At 43.2% G+C, this 20,046-nt stretch overlaps 1 protein-coding gene across 1 annotated transcript in view; it reads left to right on the top strand.

Moving 5' to 3' along the window:
• The window catches only part of LOC115475156 (unconventional myosin-X-like), a 272,052-nt gene that overhangs the window by 125,598 nt on the left and 126,408 nt on the right, over positions 1–20,046 (top strand). Inside the window, exons 25-26 of the mRNA XM_030210897.1 lie at positions 9,062–9,305; positions 19,341–19,436. Coding sequence (XP_030066757.1) covers positions 9,062–9,305; positions 19,341–19,436 — 340 coding nt within the window. The remainder of the gene's footprint in view (positions 1–9,061; positions 9,306–19,340; positions 19,437–20,046) is intronic.

The raw sequence follows: 20,046 nt of genomic DNA, 5'->3' as shown, positions 1-20,046 counted from the left end.
CAGGAAAATCGCCACTGATCTCCATATGTGAGTCACCCCCCCCCAAAAAAAAAAAAAGCTAGCGCCCGTTTTATTGTTCAGAGAAACGGGCCTTCTTTCCTAGTAACTAATAATGAGCCCCTCGTATCCACTCCAACAGAACTAATAAGTAGCAAAAGACAACAGTTCTTCTTCTGCAAAATGTCAATAAAAAACATACACCACCAACAACAACATATTGAGCCCCATGGAATTTAATTAAACGCTTACAGGGCAATCTCACATAAAACATAACCCAATAGCTAAAACATGGGCTTGCTATTGAAGAAAAGACCTTCTGTGCAGCTGGGTCACCTTTGCAATATCAGTGAAAATCTGATTTTTTTTTTTGCACACAAAACAATAAGGGGTCAATATTCAGTGTAGTTTAAGCAGGCGGATGAGGCAATGTGCCCTTATATGGAAGGCTGACCCCTGGCGGTAGTCCCATGAGATTGCCATTTTGTGATTGAGGGTCACTTTTGCTTGATCTACCTATACCACTTAATTTTTGTAAGAGCAACTATGATAAAATGAAGAAAATGGTTAAGAAAATGCTAAAAGGATCATTTGCAGAGATTAGGACTTTAAATCAGGCATGGACGTTAGTTAAAAATACCATCTTGGAAGCTCAGACCAGATGCATTCCACATATTTACAAAGTTGGAAAGAAGAGAAAACAACAGCAAGCATTGTTAAAAGGTGAAGTGAAAGAGGCTATTAGAGCCAAAAGAATGTTAAAAAAGGACCCAAATGAAGAAAATAAGAAGCAACATATGCACTGGCAAGATAGATGTTCCATGTATGTTATGTTCCATTTATGTTACCATGTAGGTATGCACCTTAACGCATTACCATTTGTAATTCTGTCACCCGGAAATGGCAACCACCATTACGGCAAATGTAAGCCACATTGAGCCTGCAAATTGGTGGGGAAATGTGGGATACAAATGCTAAAAATAAATAAATAAAATAAAATAAAGGCTAAACAGAATATGAAGAGAAACTTGCTGCGGAGGCAAAAACTCACAGTAACAACTTTTTCAGGTAAACCAGAAGCAGAAAGCCTGCAAGGGAATCTGTGGGACTATTAAATCATGAAGGAGTAAAAGGGGTGCTTAGGAGGACAAGGCCATAGTGGAGAGACTGAATTAATTCTTTGTTTTGGTCTTTATGGTCTGTCCCAGTATGGTAGTACTTATGTAGATCTACCTGAAGTAGACATGATTGTCAAGGGTGATGATGCTGAGGAACTGAAAAAAATCTCGGTGAACCTGGAAAACGTACAAAGCCAAATAGACAAATTAAGAGTAGTAAATCACCTGGACCGGATGGAATGTATCATACATCCACTTCCGTAATCTCACATCACTCATACCTTTACTCACAGAAATATGCATACCATATGTCTTTATGCCTTACTATCGCCCTTTAAGCTCTCATTGTCTCCTTCCAGCGTTTCAATGTTTGTGTTCCATTGTTACATTCTTTAACGACACTTCGATTGTCTCGCATAACTCTGCACAATGTAATCCATAACCAATTTGTAACAAACTGTATTTCCATCATTCATCTCATATTGTAAGCCACACTGAACCCGCAAAAAGGTGGGAAAATGTGGGATACAAATGCAATAAATAAATAAAGTAAATAAAAGTGTACTGAAAGAACTCAAACATGAAATTGCTGATCTGCTGTTAGTAATCTGTAACCTGTCGTTAAAGTTGTCCATAGTACCTGAAGATTGGAGGGTAGCCATTGTAACGCCTTTCCAGGAAATTGCAGATCGGTAAGTGTTACATCAGTGCTGGGTAAAATAGTGCAAACCAATACAAAGTCTAAAATTAGAGCACACATAGATAAACATGAATTAATGGGACAGAGTCAACATGGATTCAGCCAAGGGAAAACTTGCCTTACCAATCTGATTCATTTCTTTGAAGGCATAAATAAACATGTCAATAAAGGTCAGCCACTTGATGTAGTGTATTTAGATTTTTAGAAAGCTTTTGACATGGGAAAGGAGACAATGTTCTGTTGTGGATTAGGAAATGGTTATTGGACAGGAAACAGAGGGTAGGGTTAAATGGCCATTTCTCCCAATGGAGGAGGGTGAACAGTGGAGTGCCGCAGGGATCTGTACTGGGACCAGTGCTATTTAGCTTATTTATAAATGATATGGAAATTGGAATGAGAAGTGAGGTGCAGTGGGGGCGGTCCGCCCTGGGTGCATGCCGCTGGGGGGTGCCGCGGCACGTGCCTGTGGGCTCCGACTTCGTGAACTTCGCTCGTTCGCTGCAGCTCCCTCTGCCCTGGAACAGGTTACTTCCTGTTCCGGGGCAGAGGGAGCTGCAGCGAACAAGCGAAGTTCGCGAAGTCGGAGCCCACAGGCGCGCGCCGCGGCACCCCCCCCCCCAGCGGCGTGCACCCGGGGGGGTCATTTCGCCAGGGAGGGGGGAAGGTGTCATTTCGCAGGTGGGGGGGGGGCGCATTGGCGATCTGCCCCGGGTGCCATCCACGCTAGGAACGCCACTGGTGAGGTGATTCAATTTGGAGATAACACAAAATTATTCAAGGTTGTTAAAACACATGCGGGCTGTGAAAATTTGCAGGAAGACCTTAGGAAATTGGAAGACTGGGCATCCAAATGGCAGATAAAATTGAATGTAGACAAATGCAAAGTGATGCACATTGAGAAGAATAATCTGAATCAAAAGCTTTCTGAAAATCTAGATACACTACATCAACATGCTCACCTTTCTCCACATGTTTATTCATGCCTTAAAATAAATGAAGCAAATTGGTGAGGCAAGACTTCCCTCAGCTGAACCCATTCTGACACTGTCCCGTTAAATCACGTTTGTCTACGTGTTCTGTAATTTTATTCTTTATAATAGTTTCCACTATTTTGCCCGGCACTGATGTCAGGCTTACCGGTCTATAATTTCCCAGATCACCCCTAGAACCCTTTTTAGAACTCAGCATCATATTGGTCACCCTCCAATCTTCAGGCCAAAAAAGCAAACAGGGTGCTAGGAACTATTAGGAAAGGGATGGTGAAAATACTATAATGCCTTTGTATCGCTCCATGGTGCGTCTTCACCTTGAGTATTGCATTCAGTCCTGGTCGCCATATGTCAAAAGAGATGTGGAGGGGCATTTTCGAACGGGGACGACCATCTCTAAGGGTGCCCATCTCTAAGGATGGCGCCGTGAAGGGGTGGGGCAACCCGTATTATCGAAACAAGATGGGCGTCCATCTTTCGTTTCAATAATACGGTCGGGGATGCCCAAATCTCAACATTTAGGTTGACCTAAGAGATGGTCGACCTAAATTTTGAGATCGTCGACCTTAGAGATGGGCGACCTCGGTTTTCGCCGATAATGGAAACCGAGGACGCCCATCTCAAAAACGACCAAATCCAAGGCATTTGGTCGTGGGAGGAGCCAGCATTCGTAGTGCACTGGTCCCCCTGACATGCCAGGACACCAACCGGGCACCCTAGGGGGCACTGCAGTGGATTTCACAAATTGCTCCCAGGTGCAAAGCTCCCTTACCTTGTGTGCTGAGCCCCCAACCCCCCCAACCCCACTCCCCACAACTGTACACCACTACCATAGCCTTTAGGGATGAAGGGGGGCACCTACATGTAGGTACAGTGGGTTTGTGGTGGGTTTTGGAGGGCTCACATTTACCACCACAAGTGTAACAGGTAGGGGGGATGGGCCTGGGTCCACCTGCCTGAAGTGCACTACACCCACTAAAAACTGCTCCAGGGACCTGCATACTACTGTGATGGAGCTGGGTATGATATTTGAGGCTGGCATAGAGGCTGGAAAAAATGTTTAAAAAATTTTTTTTTGGGAGGGGGTTGGTGACCACTGGGGGAGTAAGGGGAGGTCATCCCTGATTCCCTCCAGTGGTCATCTGGTCAGTTTGGGCACCTTTTTGAGGCTTGGTCATGAAAAAAAATGGACCAAGTAAAGTCGGCCAAATGCTCGTCAGGGACACCCTTTTTTCCATTATTGGCCGAGGACGCCCATCTCTTAAGCACGCCTCCATCCTGCCTTCGGTATGGTGCCAACACACCCCCAGGAACTTTGGTCGTCCCCGTGACGGAAAGCAGTTGAGGACGCCCAAAATCGGCTTTCGATTATGCCAATTTGGGCACCCCTGAGACAAGGATGCCCATCTCCCGATTTGTGTTGAAAGATGGGCGCCCTTCTCTTTCGATTATGCCTATAATAGTGGAATTAGAAAAGGTTCAAAGAAGAGCAACCAAAATGATAAAGGGGATGGAACTCCTCTCGTATGAGGAAAGGCTAAAGAGGTTGATGAGGGGAGATATGATTGAGGTCTACAAAATCCTGAGTGGTGTAGAATGAGTAGAAGTAAATTGATTTTTCACTCATTCCAAAAGTACAAAGACTAGGAGGCACGCAAGGAAGTTACATGGAAATACTTTTAAACAAATAGGAAGAAATATTTTTTTCACTCAATGAATAGTTAAGCTCTGGAACTCTTTGTGAGAGGATGTGGTAACAGCAGTTAGCATATCTGGGTTTAAAAAATGTTTGGACAAATTCCTGGAGGAAAAGTTCATAGTCTGCTATTGAGTCAGACATGGGAAGCAACTGCTTTCCCTGGGATTTGTAGTATGGAGTGTTGCCACGACTTGGATTTCTGTCAGGTACTTGTGACCTGGCTTGGCCTTGGTTTGGACAACAGGATACTGGGCTAGATGGACCATTGGTCTGACCCAGTATAACTACTCTTATGTTCTTATGTAGAATGAAACATAGTAACATAGTAGATAACGGCAGAAAAAGACATGCACAGTCCATCTAGTCTGCCCAACAAGATAAACTCATATGTGCTACTTCTTGTGTATACCTTACCTTGATTTGTATCTGCCATTTTCAGGACACAGACCATAGAAGTCTTGCCCAGAACTAGCCCTACCACCCAAACACCAGCCCCGCCTGCCAATCTCGGCTAAGCTTCTGAGGATCCATTCCTTCTGCACAGGATTCCTTTATGTTTATCCCACGCATGCTTGAATTCCGCTACCGTTTTCATCTCCACCACCTCCCGCGGGAGGGCATTCCAAGTATCTACCACTCTCTCCGTGAAAAAATACTTCCTGACATTTTTCTTGAGTCTGCCCCCCTTCACTCTCATATCATGTCCTCTCGTTCTACCACCCTCCCATCTCCAGAAAAGGTTCGTTTGCGGATTAATACCTTTCAAATATTTGAACGTCTGTATCATATCACCCCTGTTTCTCCTTTCCTCCAGGGTATACATGCTCAGGTCCGCAAGTCTCTCCTCATACGTCTTGTAACGCAAATCCCATACCATTCTCGTAGCTTTTCTTTGCACTGCTTCCATTTTTTTTACATCCTTAGCAAGGTACAGCCTCCAGAACTGAACACAATACTCCAGGTGGGGCCTCACCAACGATTTATACAGGGGCATCAACACCTCTTTTCTTCTGCTGGTCACACCTCTCTCTATACAGCCTAGCAACCTTTTGGCTACGGCCACCGCCTTGTCACACTGTTTCGTCCCAAGATTCCTTATAAAGGTCCTTACTAATGACGTCAGAACTTGGAATGCCTCACTCCAACTTGAAATGTACTGAAAAACACAGCAGGGCACCAGAGCAAGGCCAAGATACTGGGACATGGCTTGGATAGACTCTGGAGTGAAGCTTGGATTCATGAACATCAGAGTGCAGCTTGGATAATTTCTGGGATGAGGCTTGAGAAACAGGGAAAAAGGAAACAGTAGTATCAATGCAGGGAGAAGGCAACCTGGAGAAGACACAGAGTCCGACCACCAGAAGAAAAAGGTGAGTCTGGACGCAGGACACGGCTGCAGCCGTGACATAACATTTGTTAGTGGTTCCCCCTCACAGGAAAGTTGTTTTTAAGTTATCGTACCAATGCTATGAAATACTTTACCACACTGTGTTCGTTAATTTAAAACTTCTTCGAATGAGTGATTCTGGGGTTCATGCCTCTGTTGTGATAGAACAATATGGCAACTGTATATATCTCAGAAGAAATGGGTAATCCAATTTTAAACTTTTATTGAAATGTCCTTAGAAAATTCTTAAAACTTCTTCATCTTGTTCATCCTCTCATTATAAATCAAGATATGATAAAGATGTTTTAAGAATTTTGTAAGGACATTTCAATAAAAGTTTAAATTTGGATTACCCATTTCTACTGAAGTATTTTTGAGGTTGATTACAATGCAAGGTTGACTTTTATAAGTATATTGAATTACCATCACTGCTTTTTGAGACGATCTTCTTCTTTTTTTTTTTATTTTGGACAGTTTAACATTTGACAGCTCTATATATCTGCCCTCTGCACTAGTCCATGTATATTAACATTTCCTGCTATCTGGTGTTCCCTCTTTTTCTTTAAATAACTTTGTTTATATAGAATATTAAGCAGAAATTATCTTCTTACTAGCCCTTGCGATGAGATGTATGTTTGGAACCCTGAGTTTTGGGGCAAGACAAGTGTGAGGCTCTGCTGGGGGTGGTTACAGACCTTGTGGTTCCACAGATCTCCATAATTTGGATCGTTGGCTGTGGGATATCCATGGTTGGCTCAGAGGCCGGGGCTCACAGAAACTGTTGCCCTGTAGGAATTGCCTTGAAGATTACCAGTCCTTATGGTGGTCCACTAGAAGGGGGGGGGGGGATGTGGAGGCCTGTATCTTTCTGCATCTTAGCTCCGATTCACTGCCGGCTTTGCATTATTCTAAATTCTAGTCCTTCAGAGATTGTGTTTAAAAATTTTAAAAGAGTTGAACCTGTACTACTACTACTACTACTTAACATTTCTAAAGCGCTACTAGGGTTACGCAGCGCTGTACAATTTAACATGGAAGGACAGTCCCTGCTCAAGGAGCTTACAATCAAAAAGACAGGTGTACAATCTAAAGACAACTGTACAATCTAAAAGACAGGTGTAAATCTAGAGACAGATGTACAATCTAAAAGACAAGTGTAGAGTCGATCTGAAAAGGCATACTATATTTCTCGAAGGGTTAGGTGCCGAAAGCAGCATTGAAGAGGTGAGTTTTAAGCAGAGATTTGAAGATGGGTAGGGAGGGGGCTTGGCGTAGGGGTTGAGGAAGATTGTTCCAGGCATAGGGTGAGGCAAGGCAGAATGAGCGGAGCCTGGAGTTGGCAGTGGTGGAGAAGGGGACTGAAAGGAGGGATTTGTCCTCTGAGCAGAGGTTACGGGCGGGAACATAGGAGGAGATGAGGGTAGAGAGGTAGTGAGGAGCCGCAGACCGGGTGCATTTGTAGGTAAGGAGGAGAAGCTTGAATTGTATGCGGTATCTGATCGGAAGCCAGTGAAGTGACTTGAGGAGAGGGGTGATATGAGTAAATCGGTTCTGGCAGAATATAAGACGTGCGGCAGCGTTCTGAATGGATTGAAGGGGGGATAGATGGCTACGTGGGAGGCCGGTGAGGAGTAAGTTGCAGTAGTCAAGGCGAGAGGTAATGAGGGCGTGGACGAGAGTCCATGTGGTGTGCTCAGATAGGAAAGGGCGAATTTTGCTGATGTTGAAGAGGAAGAAGCGACAGGTCTTTGGCAGTCTGCTGGATATGCGCAGAGATGGAGAGGGAGGAGTCGAAGATGACTCCGAGGTTGCGGGCAGATGGGACGGGGAGGATGAGTAAGTCATGTTTGATGCTGACAAGTAGGTTTGCCCTCTATGGTTGTGTTCTGATTTCCTTTCCTTAACATGTTACTGGTCTGCTTTGTCTATATTGTATTGGCAAGTTCCAAGGCTGTACCAGTCCTTAAACTGGTGATGACATCACTGAATTTTCTGTTTTCTACTGGTAGGAGAACATTCTGCTCTCAGCTTTAGAGGCTTCCACTCTCCAAGCTCTTCTGGAGGTCTCTAAGGTGGTAATGCTACTTAACTATTCCACTGCATACTCGGATCCCTTGCCAAATTTTCTCCTGAAGTAATTTGTTGATCCACCTCTGCTTAATTTGCATTCAATAGTTTCTACCAGCTTGCAAAGGGTGCTTTTGCTATTGCATGGAAGTCGTCTTACATCAGTCTCTTTGCATCTAAGATATGCCAGGTCCACTCTCGGAAGACCTGTTTCAGTGTGTTGAGCAGCCTCCTCTCGACCTTGGCTTGGAAAGTCTTATTAGAAACTTAAACTCATTCTTTTCAATTGTACTTCCCCTCTGTGTAGTAGCCACACTCCTTGTTATACTAAATTGATTTCTTCTAATTTTGTACCCTGCTAGGAGTTTCTTTTCTTTCCTTGTGTGAATCTGTCTTTTGAATATTTCTGTCTTTCCCATTTTAAATATTTACTTAGTCTTTCTTTTTTCTGCACTTATTTTATTCATTTTATCTATTCTATTTCTTTTTTTTTTTAATTTACCTTGTTTTATAGAAATTGTTAACATTGAATGGTGGTGTATCAAATGCAGTGCAAACAATGTAAATCTAGATGTTTGACAAGGGAAAACAATGTTCAAAAACCTTTGTCCATAGTAGAGATAGGCTTGTCTTCAAATGATCACCCTTTGCCTGGTTAATAATTGGGGTAGTCTACCATAATGTGCTGTCCTGGGGTTAGAAGAGGCAGTCCTGGAAGCATGCTTAGGCCTGGGGAGAAACTTTGCCTTCATGCTATTTTGCTTCCCTTTGGCAACATCTTTTGGAATATGTGTTTCCCCTTTGCTACTTTGCTGCAGTGTACATGCACCAGAAATGCATCATAGCAGACAGTGTGAGTTATTTGAAATTACCCCCAGTGGTGACAGGTCATATGACTTTAGAGCTCAGGTTTGTATGTCCTATGAAAGTCTCGCACATCATAATAGCTGGCTGGCTTCTTGCTCTCTTCCTTTGGATGCTGGAGGACATGGTCACTGCCAGTGATTCAGCTTTGGAGTGATAATGAAAGGGTAATTGCTTTCACACCTTTTCAATGTCTCCAACTCATTGTACATAAATCTTCTTCCTGTATTCATTTCCCAGGTGGTTTGATGAACTCCTGGAGACGGTGCTGGTGTGTGCTCAAGAATGAGACCTTCATGTGGTTCCGAACCAAGCAGGAGGCTCTGAAGTCCGGTTGGCTGTACAAAAAGGGAGGTGGCAAGTCCACTCTGTCCCGGCGAAACTGGAAACGGCGATGGTTTGTGCTGCGGGAAATGAAGCTGATATATTTTGAGAATGACAGTGAGGAAAAGTTGAAAGGGACGATTGACATAAGGAATGTGAAGTGAGTGCTCTTTCTTTCTATTCCTGTAATGAGACTTGGTGGCCGGGCAGGAAAAATAAACAGTCAAAATCTTTCTCAGAAAAAGTGTCGGCAGTCTGTCAGGAAGTTCCTCATGCAGTATGAACAGTGATAAGGTTTTCACATCTATCAAGGGAAAATATCTGGGCCCAAACATAATCTTTGAACCACATATAAAACAATTTTAGGAGCTTAGCACTGATTTTCAACACTGGGCTTATAAATTTGGCTTATAAATCTAGGAAAATTAATGGCAGGCCTTAATTTATGAGCATAACTTTTAAGCTACTAAACTCTCAGTGAAAAGTTATGCTCCTATTTTTGGCTGAAAATAGAGTGCAAATTTAGGTGGCTGAGGGGCCCTTTTACCTCCACCCGGCACCCCTCAATCAGGAGACCAGGAATGGTGAAAGAGAACCTGACAACTTCACCTGATACGATCTAGGAAACTGTGGAATCTTGTTATGTTATATTAATGTTATATTCCCCTCAACACCTTTAAATAGGTTTGGAGTGGATTACAGTATAAGATGCATGTGTGAAAGAGGAACCCGAACTATAGCTACGTGATGCAAGGTTCCGCTTTAGGAGTCACCGACCAGGAAAAGGATTTAGGAGTCATTGTTGAGGATACTTTCAAACCCTCTGCTCAGTGTGCTGCGGTGGCAAAGAAAGCAAATAGAATGTTAGAAATTATTAGGAAAGGAATGGAAAACAAGAACGAGGATGTTATAATGCTTTTCTGTTGCTCAATGGTTGAATACTGTGTGCAATTCTGTCACCACATCTCAAAAAAGATATAGTGGAATTAGAAAAGGTTCAGAGAAGGGCGACAAAAATGATAAAGGGGATGGAATGACTTCCCTATGAGGAAAGGCTGAAGCGTCTAGGGCTCTTCAGCTTGGAGAAAAGACGGCTGAGGGGAGATATGATAGAGGTCTATAAATTAATGAGTGGAGTGGAACAGGTAGACGTGAATCACTTCTTTACTCTTGCCAAAAATACTAGGACTAGGGGGCATGCAATGAAGCTACAAAGTAGTAAAATGAATTGGAGAAAATATTTCTTCACTCACCGTGTAATTAAACTCTTGACTTTGTTGCCAGAGAATATAGTAAAAGCAGTTAGATTAGCGGGGTTTAAAAAAAGGTTGGGATAGCTCCCTAAAAGAAGAGTCCATAAGCTATTATTAAAATGGACTTGAAAATCTACTGCTTATTTCTAGGATAAGCAGCATAAAATGTATTGTACTGTTTTGAGATCTTGCCAGGTACTTTAGACCTGGATTGGCCACTGTTGGAAACAGGATACTGGGCTCGATAGACCTTCGGTCTGTCCCAGAACGGCAACACTTACGTACTTATGTAGATATATTTAGACTATTGTGAATATCAGGCAAGGTTCTAGTGTGGATTAGGAATTGGTTATTGGAAAGAAAACAGAGGGTAGGTTCAAATGACATAGTAACATAGTAGATGACGGCAGAAAAAGATCTGCACGGTCCATCCAGTCTGCCAAACAAGATAAATTCACGTGTGCTACTTTTTGTGTATACCTTACCTTGATTTGTATCTGCCATTGTCAGGGCACAGACCGTAGAAGTCTGCCCAGTTCTAGCCCCGCTTCCCAACCACCAGCCCCACCTCCCCCCACCGGCTCTGCCACCCAATCTCGACTAAGCTTCTGGGGATCCCTTTCCTCCGAGTAGGATTCCTTTATGTTTATCCCATGCATGTTTGAATTCCGTTACCGTTTTCATCTCCACCACCTCCCGCAGGAGGGCATTCCAAGCATCCACCACTCTCTCCGTGAAAAAATACTTCCTGACATTTTTCTTGAGTCTGCCCCCCTTCAATCTCATTTCATGTCCTCTGGTTCTACCGCCTTCCCATCTCCGGAAAAGGTTCGTTTGCGGATTAATACCTTTCAAATATTTGATCGTCTGTATCATATCACCCCTGTTTTTCCTTTCCTCCAGGGTATACATGTTCAGGTCAACATGTCTCTCCTCATACATCTTGTAATGCAAATCCTATACCATTCTCGTAGCTTTTCTTTGCACCGCTTCAATTCTTTTTACATCCTTCGCAAGGTACGGCCTCCAAAACTGAACACAGTACTCCAGGTGGGGCCTCACCAACGTCTTATACAGGGGCATTAAAACCTCTTTTCTTCTGCTGGTCACACCTCTCTCTATACAGCCTAGCAATCTTCTAGCTACGGCCACCGCCTTGTCACACTGTTTCGTTGCCTTCAGGTCCTCAGATATTATCACCCCAAGATCCCTCTCCCCGTCTGTACCTATCAGACTCTCACCTCCTAACCATGGGCGTAGTTTGACTGTTTCATTTGGGGGGGCAAAGGATGGGGCGGAGCATATTAGCATATTCATTTGCATATATATATATATATATATATATATATGGAAGGGAAAAAGAGCTGGCTTTTTTGTGGAATAACCATAATGAATATGTATGAGATATCAAGCCAGCTCTTTCTCCCTTCCTTCCTTCCTTCCTTCCTTCCTTCCTTCTTTCCTCCTTACCCAGCTCTAAAACACCAATACACTACCTCGTGAAAAAAAAAGGAAAACAAACAGTGCTGCAGAATACTGCACCTTGATCACACATGAAAAGCACATGACACAAGGAACTAGAAATCAAAAAATATGAAAGCAAAATACTGAACTGGAAAATTAACTCAAGAAGTCAGACTGAGCATGCAGCAATACCAGAAAAAGGAATTTTCAAGCAGCCTTTTAATGGGTTTGCTTATAAATGTTACATTTTATGTATGCCAGATTTTTTGATACAAAGCAAGTACTATGGTGAGCGTTAGCAGTAAATTTGAGAGAGATCATAGTCCACGTATCCTGGCTTAGGAGTAAGGTTCATTACTATGTACAAAACAACCCATTTTGAGATAGTTCCCATATGAGACTCTTAAGTGGAATTATAGAGATTTAAATGGAATTCTAGAGATAGTCTCCTCAATCATAAACTACAGTCTCCACCTTTTTCTTCCTTAGGGGAAAATGTATATATTTTTTAGATGTTAACCTTTCAACAGAATAATTATTCATTCAAAATGTTGAATTCTTTAGTCATCTATTACTTGTTGAAGAACTTGACATATTTATTTACAGAGGCTCACTATGTTACCAATACACATGAGATAGTGCTAAGCAGTTCTTCTGCCCTTCCTTGATCAAACAGTCCTTGTATGACCTAAACTTTTCTTTCCCTCTATTTCTATTTTTAATGAACTAATTGTAAGGTCATACAAGGACTGTTTGATCAAGGAAGGGCAGAAGAAGGGAGAACATCACTTGGTCTCTTGGTAGGTATTCTAGAATAACCAGATCTTAAGCTTCTATATTTTAGGGAATGAAAAATCGAGTCTGATGTCTAACAGTAGGAAGTTCCATAAATGTGATCCAAAATAGCTGAAAGCAGAATTACATGTGATGTCTAAACATAGATGAGATGGAGAAGGACGGTATAAGCAGGACTGCTGAGAGGAGCAAAGGGTTCATGGAGGGTTTTAAGGAATCAATAGGTTAGAAAGATAAGAGAGGAAGGAACAAGACTTTTATTTATTTATTTATTGCATTTGTATCCCATATGGACTAAGATGAGAATTTTAAATAGAATATATGTAGATACAGGAAGCCAGTGTTCAGCACTTAAGATCAAAATTATGAGCATCATCCACTAGCTTAACCACAGTGGACAATGAGTTGGAGACATTTAAGAACAGAAAGAAGTAAACCAGTGTATTCTTGCCTATTAGAAACACATTTAAGTTTGGACGATTGGCATTGGGAGCGAACAGACCTAATGGATATACTGACTTTGTGAAACGTGCTATCTTGATGGCAAAGAAGGCTATTCTAATAGACTGGTTGACAACTAAAGTACCCACGATGATACAATGGCGTACCCAGATGGTGTGTTTGCTCAGGATGGAGAAGCTGGCCCTTAAGGATCAACCCCGACAGGACTTGGATAGATACTTGCTAAGATGGTCCCCATTCCTAATGTCTTTGCCCCCTAATGCAAGAAGTTATTTGTTGAATACATAGCTACAAGTGTAACCAGATACTAGATATGATACTTAGGTAAGGGAAGGAGGGTAGGGGGGTGGGGAGTTGGGGGGTAGAGGGAGAAATGTATATGTCAGATGACGAGTTGTAACCTGAAGGTTGTATTTCTATGTTTGAGTTGGATTAGTCATCAATAAAAAATATTTAAACATAGAAACACATTTAAAGTGTTTTAGGAGCAAAATATCTGGCCTTGTCAGTATACAAGTTCAGCTGTATTTTGGAAAGAACATTTTCAATATTTCATATAGATTTTAAATCAAAATCATGATTTAGCTATAGGTTTCATAAAGTTGACAAGCTAACTTATGTACCTGAAGATGGCGGAAGTCTAGATGACCACTCGAAAGTATAAGTGTCACACGGGAGGGCTGTCTGTGCTTTTTCATTGATTTTCTTTGGTCCTTATTTGTGGTTCTCTTAGAAGCGGAGTACAATTTTAGTGTTTGCTGTCTAACCTTTACCCGAAGTCGCAGCGACGAATGGGCAGGCAGCACTGCGGTAGTAAAAGCAACAAGGAGGCAGGTTCGACTCCTTCCTTCACTTCCCTCCCTGCCCTCTCAACGTCCCACCCGCCCGAAAGGAAATGACATCAGAGGAAGGCGGGACGCAGAGGGCAGGGAGGGAAGTGAAGGAAGGAGTTGAACCTGCCGCCTTGTTGCTTTTACTACCGCAGCGCTGCCTGCCCGTTCGTCGCTGTGACTTTGGGTAAAAGTCGCCCGTTCCAGTCGTCGTCGTTTGGGGGGGCAGTGCCCCCTCGCCCCCCAGTCTACGCCCATGCTCCTAACACATACATCTCCCGTGGATTTCTACTCCCTAAGTGCATCACTTTGCATTTCTTCGCATTGAATTTTAATTGACAAACCTTAGACCATTCTTCTAGCTTCCGCAGACCTTTTTTCATGTTTTCCACTCCCTCCGGGGTGATCACTCTGTTGCAAATCTTGGTGTCATCCGCAAAAGGCAAACTTTACCTTCTAACCCTTCGGCAATGTCACTTACAAATATATTGAATAGAATCGGCCCCAGCACCGATCCCTGAGGCACTCCACTACTCACCTTTCCCTCCTCCGAGCGAACTCCATTTACCACCACCCTCTGGCGTCTGCCCGTCAACCAGTTCCTAATCCAGTTCACCACTTTGGACCAATCTTCAGCCCGTCTAGTTTATTCAAGAGCCTCCTGTGGGGAACCGTGTAAAAAGCTTTGCTGAAATCTAAGTAGATTACGTCCATAGCACGTCCTTGATTCAATTCTCTGGTCACCCAGTTAAAGAATTCAATGAAATTCGTTTGGCACGATTTCCCTTTGGTAAAACCATGTTGTCTCGGATCTTGCAAATGATTTGCTTCTTGAGAGAAATGGCCATTTCTCTCAATGGAGGAGGGTGAACAATGGAGTGCCACAGGGATCAATACTGGGACCTGTGCTATTTAACATATTTATAAATGATATGGAAATCAGAATGACGAGTGAGGTGATTAAATTTGCAGATGACACAAAACTATTCAAGGTTGTTAAAACACTTGCAGACTGTTAAATATTGCAGGAAGGAAGACCTTAGGAAATTGGAAGACTGGGCGTCCAAATGGCAGATTAAATTTAATGTGGACAAATGCAAAGTAATGCACATTGGAAAGAATAATCCGAATCATAGTTACCTGATGCTAGGGTCCACCTTGGGGATCAGCACTCAAGAAAAAGATCTGCTCAGCTAATATTGTGATTGTGATCTGATAGCTATGTTTGATTTCTTATTGATATCTGTTAATCTGGGTACAGATTTAAAAACTGCTATAACTCTATTTTAGATCTCCTTTCCTTAAAAGTGTGCTGAGCCCTCCCCCTTTCCCACCTGGTTGGTTGGAGACAATTTGTTAAGCTTAGGTGGGGCTAAAGATTCTGTTTTGAGACTGCTGTAGGCAACCACCAGGTCTCTCTCTTTCTTGACTCCTGCCTGAAGGAAGCTCACAGATAAGATTTGCTCTGGCATTAATTCTGGTTATCCCTTCCTTAGAGCTGTGGGTTTGGGCATTTCTGGTACATTTCTTATCCTTGTCTTCCCCTAATCCCAACCAGCTGTGTAGATACAGTAAGTGGCTCAGTACAGTTCTAGAGATAAGTTTTACAGCATACACAGTCCACAGGTTTTAAATTTAAGCCCACCCACCCCAAGACTGACACTTCCTAAATAGCTTTCCTAAATACACTACTGATTTTTAATTTTTGTTACATTTGTACCCCGCGCTTTCCAACTCATGGCAGGCTCAATGCGGCTTACATATTATATACAGGTACTTATTTGTACCTGGGGCAATGGAGGGTTAAGTGACTTGCCCAGAGTCACAAGGAGCTGCCTGTGCCTGAAGTGGGAATCGAACTCAGTTCCTCAGTTCCCCAGGACCAGAGTCCACCACTCTAACCACTAGGCCACTCCTCCACCCAATTAGCTCCACCCAAATTGCTTCTGAAAAGTAAACCATTCACTATCACAGCATATCACCAGCTTCTACTCAGCATCAAGGGCTTCCTGCTCTAGATAAAAAGAACCTCTGTTAACATATCCATTGGTTGCTATTCTCATTATATATCACACAGGCTACCAATCTACCTTCTCTTCCTTAAACTTGTTCATCAAGCATCTCTCGCTGTTGGCAGTACCGTTTTGGCAGTATAATCAAAAAATCAGCTATACCCATAGATCAGGATCAGATTTATTCTAGGTCTTACTTTGCAAGATTAATCTATTGAATTAGGTGTACAACCAACGGTACATCAGGCAAAAAAAATACCCTGAAGGAAAAAGCTCAATCACTGAATTTCTAATAGTCAGATACATACATTGAATTCCACCCACACAGTAAATCTTAGAACCTGTTAAGGTTCTCAGTTCTTCCCTAAAACTACGCATTAACTACCTACCCCCTATATCCCATAGAACAGGAGTGTGGCAGGCTACATATTTCATTATCACAAGTACAACATCCCCTACATTTGGAACTATGGTAAAGAAACAAAGAACCCCTAAAGCTACTGCTTTCAGTACAGCTTCTACCACTGTCAAGACCAAACCCTTGGACCAAGACAGGATTCTGGTTTCATGTGATAAATGTACTTCGTGAAAGAAGTACAAGAACTAAGAGAAGAAATGGTAAGACTGGGTCAAATTTCTGGTTGTCCCAGATGTTTCTTAGAGTCGCAGGTCAAAACATGCCACTCTCTCTACGTGTACGTATATGTGTATATATCTTTGTTTATATATATTTTAGAAGTGTCAACTTGAGCATGTAAAGCACTCGTCATAAAGGAGCCAGCTAGGCTGTCTGGCAATTGTCATGTAAAATGATAACATTACTATAATGAGCTCAGGATGAGCTGTGGTAATCTCTGATGACAGAGGGAAAATACTGAGGTGTAAGAATATACTTTTTTAGATTTAGTAGCTCAACTTTTTCAAACTGAAGCTCAAAGTACATTACTTACTTACTTACTTATTAGAATTTATTTACCGCCTTCTTGAAGAAATTCACTCAAGGCAGTGTACAATAAGCATAATCAAACATGAGCAATACACAATTACAGCAGTAATAACATTCAAATAACAATACAAAGTATGGCATAGTATCAGTGCTGTTTTTTTTGTGCCGATACGCACCGGTACAGCGTACCGGCACCTTTTTTCTGAGGGCCGGCTCACCTGCCTGCCCTCAAGAATCAGTTATACAAGTTCTTTCCTTGTCTAAGTGGAATCTACCTTAGAGTCTTAGGGATTTGTATTCAAAGCAATTTAAATGGCCAGGAGAGGCTGAAACCAACTAGTTGATGGGCAGTCCGGGACAGAGTGGAAGCTTGGTTGGTTAGTAAGAATTTTCAACCTACTAACTGACTAATGGGCTCATTTTCGAAAGAGAAGGGCGCCCATCTTTCACACAAAACGGGAGATGGGCGTCCTTCTCCCAGGGTCTCCCAAATTGGCATAATTGAAAGCCGATTTTGGGCGTCCTCAACTGCTTTCCATTGTGGGGACGACCAAAGTTGCCTGGGACGTGTAGGAAGCATAGCGAAGGCAGGACTGGGGCGTGCTTAACACATGGGCATCCTCAGCCAATAATGGAAAGAAGAAGGGCGTCCCTGACGAGCACTTGGCCAACTTTACTTGGTCCATTTTTTCTTGAGACCAAGCCTCAAAATGGTGCCCGAACTGACCAGATGACCACTGGAGGGAATCGGGGATGACCTCCCCTTACTCCCTCAGTGGTCACTAACCCACTCCCACCCTAAAAAAAAACTTTACAAATATTTTTTGCCAGCCTCAAATGTCATGCCCAGCTCCCCTACAGCAGTATGCAGGTCCCTGGAGCAGTTTTAGTGGGTGCAGTGCACTTCAGGCAGGCGGACCCAGGCCCACCCCCCCCTACCTGTTACACTTGTGGTGGTAAATGTGAGCCCTTCAAAACCCACCACAAACCCACTGTACCACATGTAGGTGCCCCCCTTCACCCCTTAGGGCTATGGTAGTGTTGTACAGTTGTGGGGAGTGGGGAGTGGGTTTGGGGTGGGGGGTTGGGGGGCTCAGCACCCAAGGTAAGGGAGCTATGCACCTGGGAGCAATTTGTGAAGTCCACTGCAGTGCCCGGTTGGTGTCCTGGCATGTCAGGGGGACCAGTGCACTACGAATGCTGGCTCCTCCCACGACCAAAGGGCTTGCATTTGGTTGTTTCTGAGATGGATGTCCTCGGTTTCCATTATCACCGAAAACCGGGGACGAACATCTCTAAGGTCGACCATAATGTTGAGATTTGGGCATCCCCGACCGTATTATCGAAACGAAAGATGACCGCCCATCTTATTTTGATAATACGGATTTCCCCGCCGCTTCACTGGGACGTCCTGCGAGGACGTCCTCAGGAAAACTTGGGCGCCCCTTCGATTATGCCCCTCCACGTAATCACATAAAGTGAGGGCAGCAAACCGAACTTCTTATAGTTAACTGGACACTGGTTTGAATATCGTCCGTTGCCTGATTAACTTCCAGGTTGGTGGTCATACCTGGAAATTACATGCTGGGAGCCACACATGCCCCAGCACTGAATTTCCAGGGTTAGTTCAGCCATCGGTTGGAAGCGAAGCGGTTTGCAAGCCTCTTACCGACTGAATATTGACTCCTCCTAATTTGTACCTGGGGCAACGGAGGGTGAAGTGATTTGCCCATGGTCCCAAGGAGCATCAGAGGGAGAAGCAGGGTTTGAAATCTGGTTTCCTGGTTCTCAGCCTGCTGCTCTAAGCATTTGGCTAGCATTCTGGAGAGGACTGAAAGCATGTACTGGGTCAAGGTCCATATTCATCTAGGGGATGGCAAGGAAAACAGTTTGGGATTCAGTTTACACCTTTTTTCAGTACACTAGGTATCTCCCTGGCTCTGGAGGACTCACAATCTACATTTATACCTAAGTCAATGGAGGGTTAAGTGACTTCCCAAGATCAGAAGGAGTCACAGTGGAATTTAAACCCTGGCTTCCCTAGTTCTCAGCCTGGTGGCTTAACCATTAGGCCACTTCTATACTCTCCTAGTGGTGGTCAGTGACTGAGAACAGGGATGTCGGAGTTCACATCCAGTTTCTTCACTAATGACACTTCGGACTTTGAGCAAGTTATTTAACCTTGCATTGCCCAGGAAGCCTTCTCTGGGATAAGAACCTGCCAAGTGTACCTGAATTGTGACTTGTCCAGAACTTGAATTTGCAAAGTGAAGTAATTCTAAAATATCAAAAAGGTCCTTTTGGCTGCAGGTGGTGTTCTTACTTTATGCCGGAGTTCTCTGATACCATATGCAGATTAATGTTGTCATCACCCAGCTTTGTGTGATTGATTCTAGTTCCCTGCATTTCATCATTCTGTTCTGGATCTTTCAGAGGGATCATGGATATTCATGAAAAGGAAAATTCTCTGGATATAGTGACAGAGGACAGAATTTATCACATCATAGCAGATTCACCAGAAGATGCCAGGTATGCATATATACAAAATAATAAACTAAGTTGTGTTGCTGGTTACTGTTCAGCTGAGCCCATACGCCAGGCCCCCTCCCTGCCCATCTTCAAAGCCTTGCTCAAAGCCCACCTCTTCAATCTCACCTTCGGCACCTAACCACTACACCTCTATTCAGGAAATCTTGACTGCCCCAACTTGACATTTCGTCCTTTAGACTGTAAGCTCCTTTGAGCAGGGACTGTCCTTCTTTGTTAAACTGTACAGCGCTGCATAACCCTAGTAGCGCTCTAGAAATGTTTAGTAGTAGTATCAGTGTCCCTTATTTGTCCATGTCCCTATAGGAATGTCCTCCTGGACAGGCATAAACAAACTTTTTTCACACAAGGCCATACTGTGGCTCTCTCGTGCACCTGGAAATTAGCATTGGGAACGTAACTTCATTCTTCCATCCTGGCACACCCACTGTAAGGTTCCTGAATCACCCAAAGCAGTGTGTACAAGAGATATTGCTTTTGACATAACTTATATTGTAGCAACAGCATAATAGTAAAATGAGTGAATGTCAGCATAAGACACAGTTAAAACAATGAGGTAAGCTTGCAAATAGGAATATTAAAATTATAGTAA

This window comes from Microcaecilia unicolor, chromosome 7, assembly GCF_901765095.1.
Source record: "Microcaecilia unicolor chromosome 7, aMicUni1.1, whole genome shotgun sequence".
In the NCBI taxonomy this organism is placed as follows: domain Eukaryota; kingdom Metazoa; phylum Chordata; class Amphibia; order Gymnophiona; family Siphonopidae; genus Microcaecilia; species Microcaecilia unicolor.
This window is presented reverse-complemented; position numbering and strand designations above follow the sequence as displayed.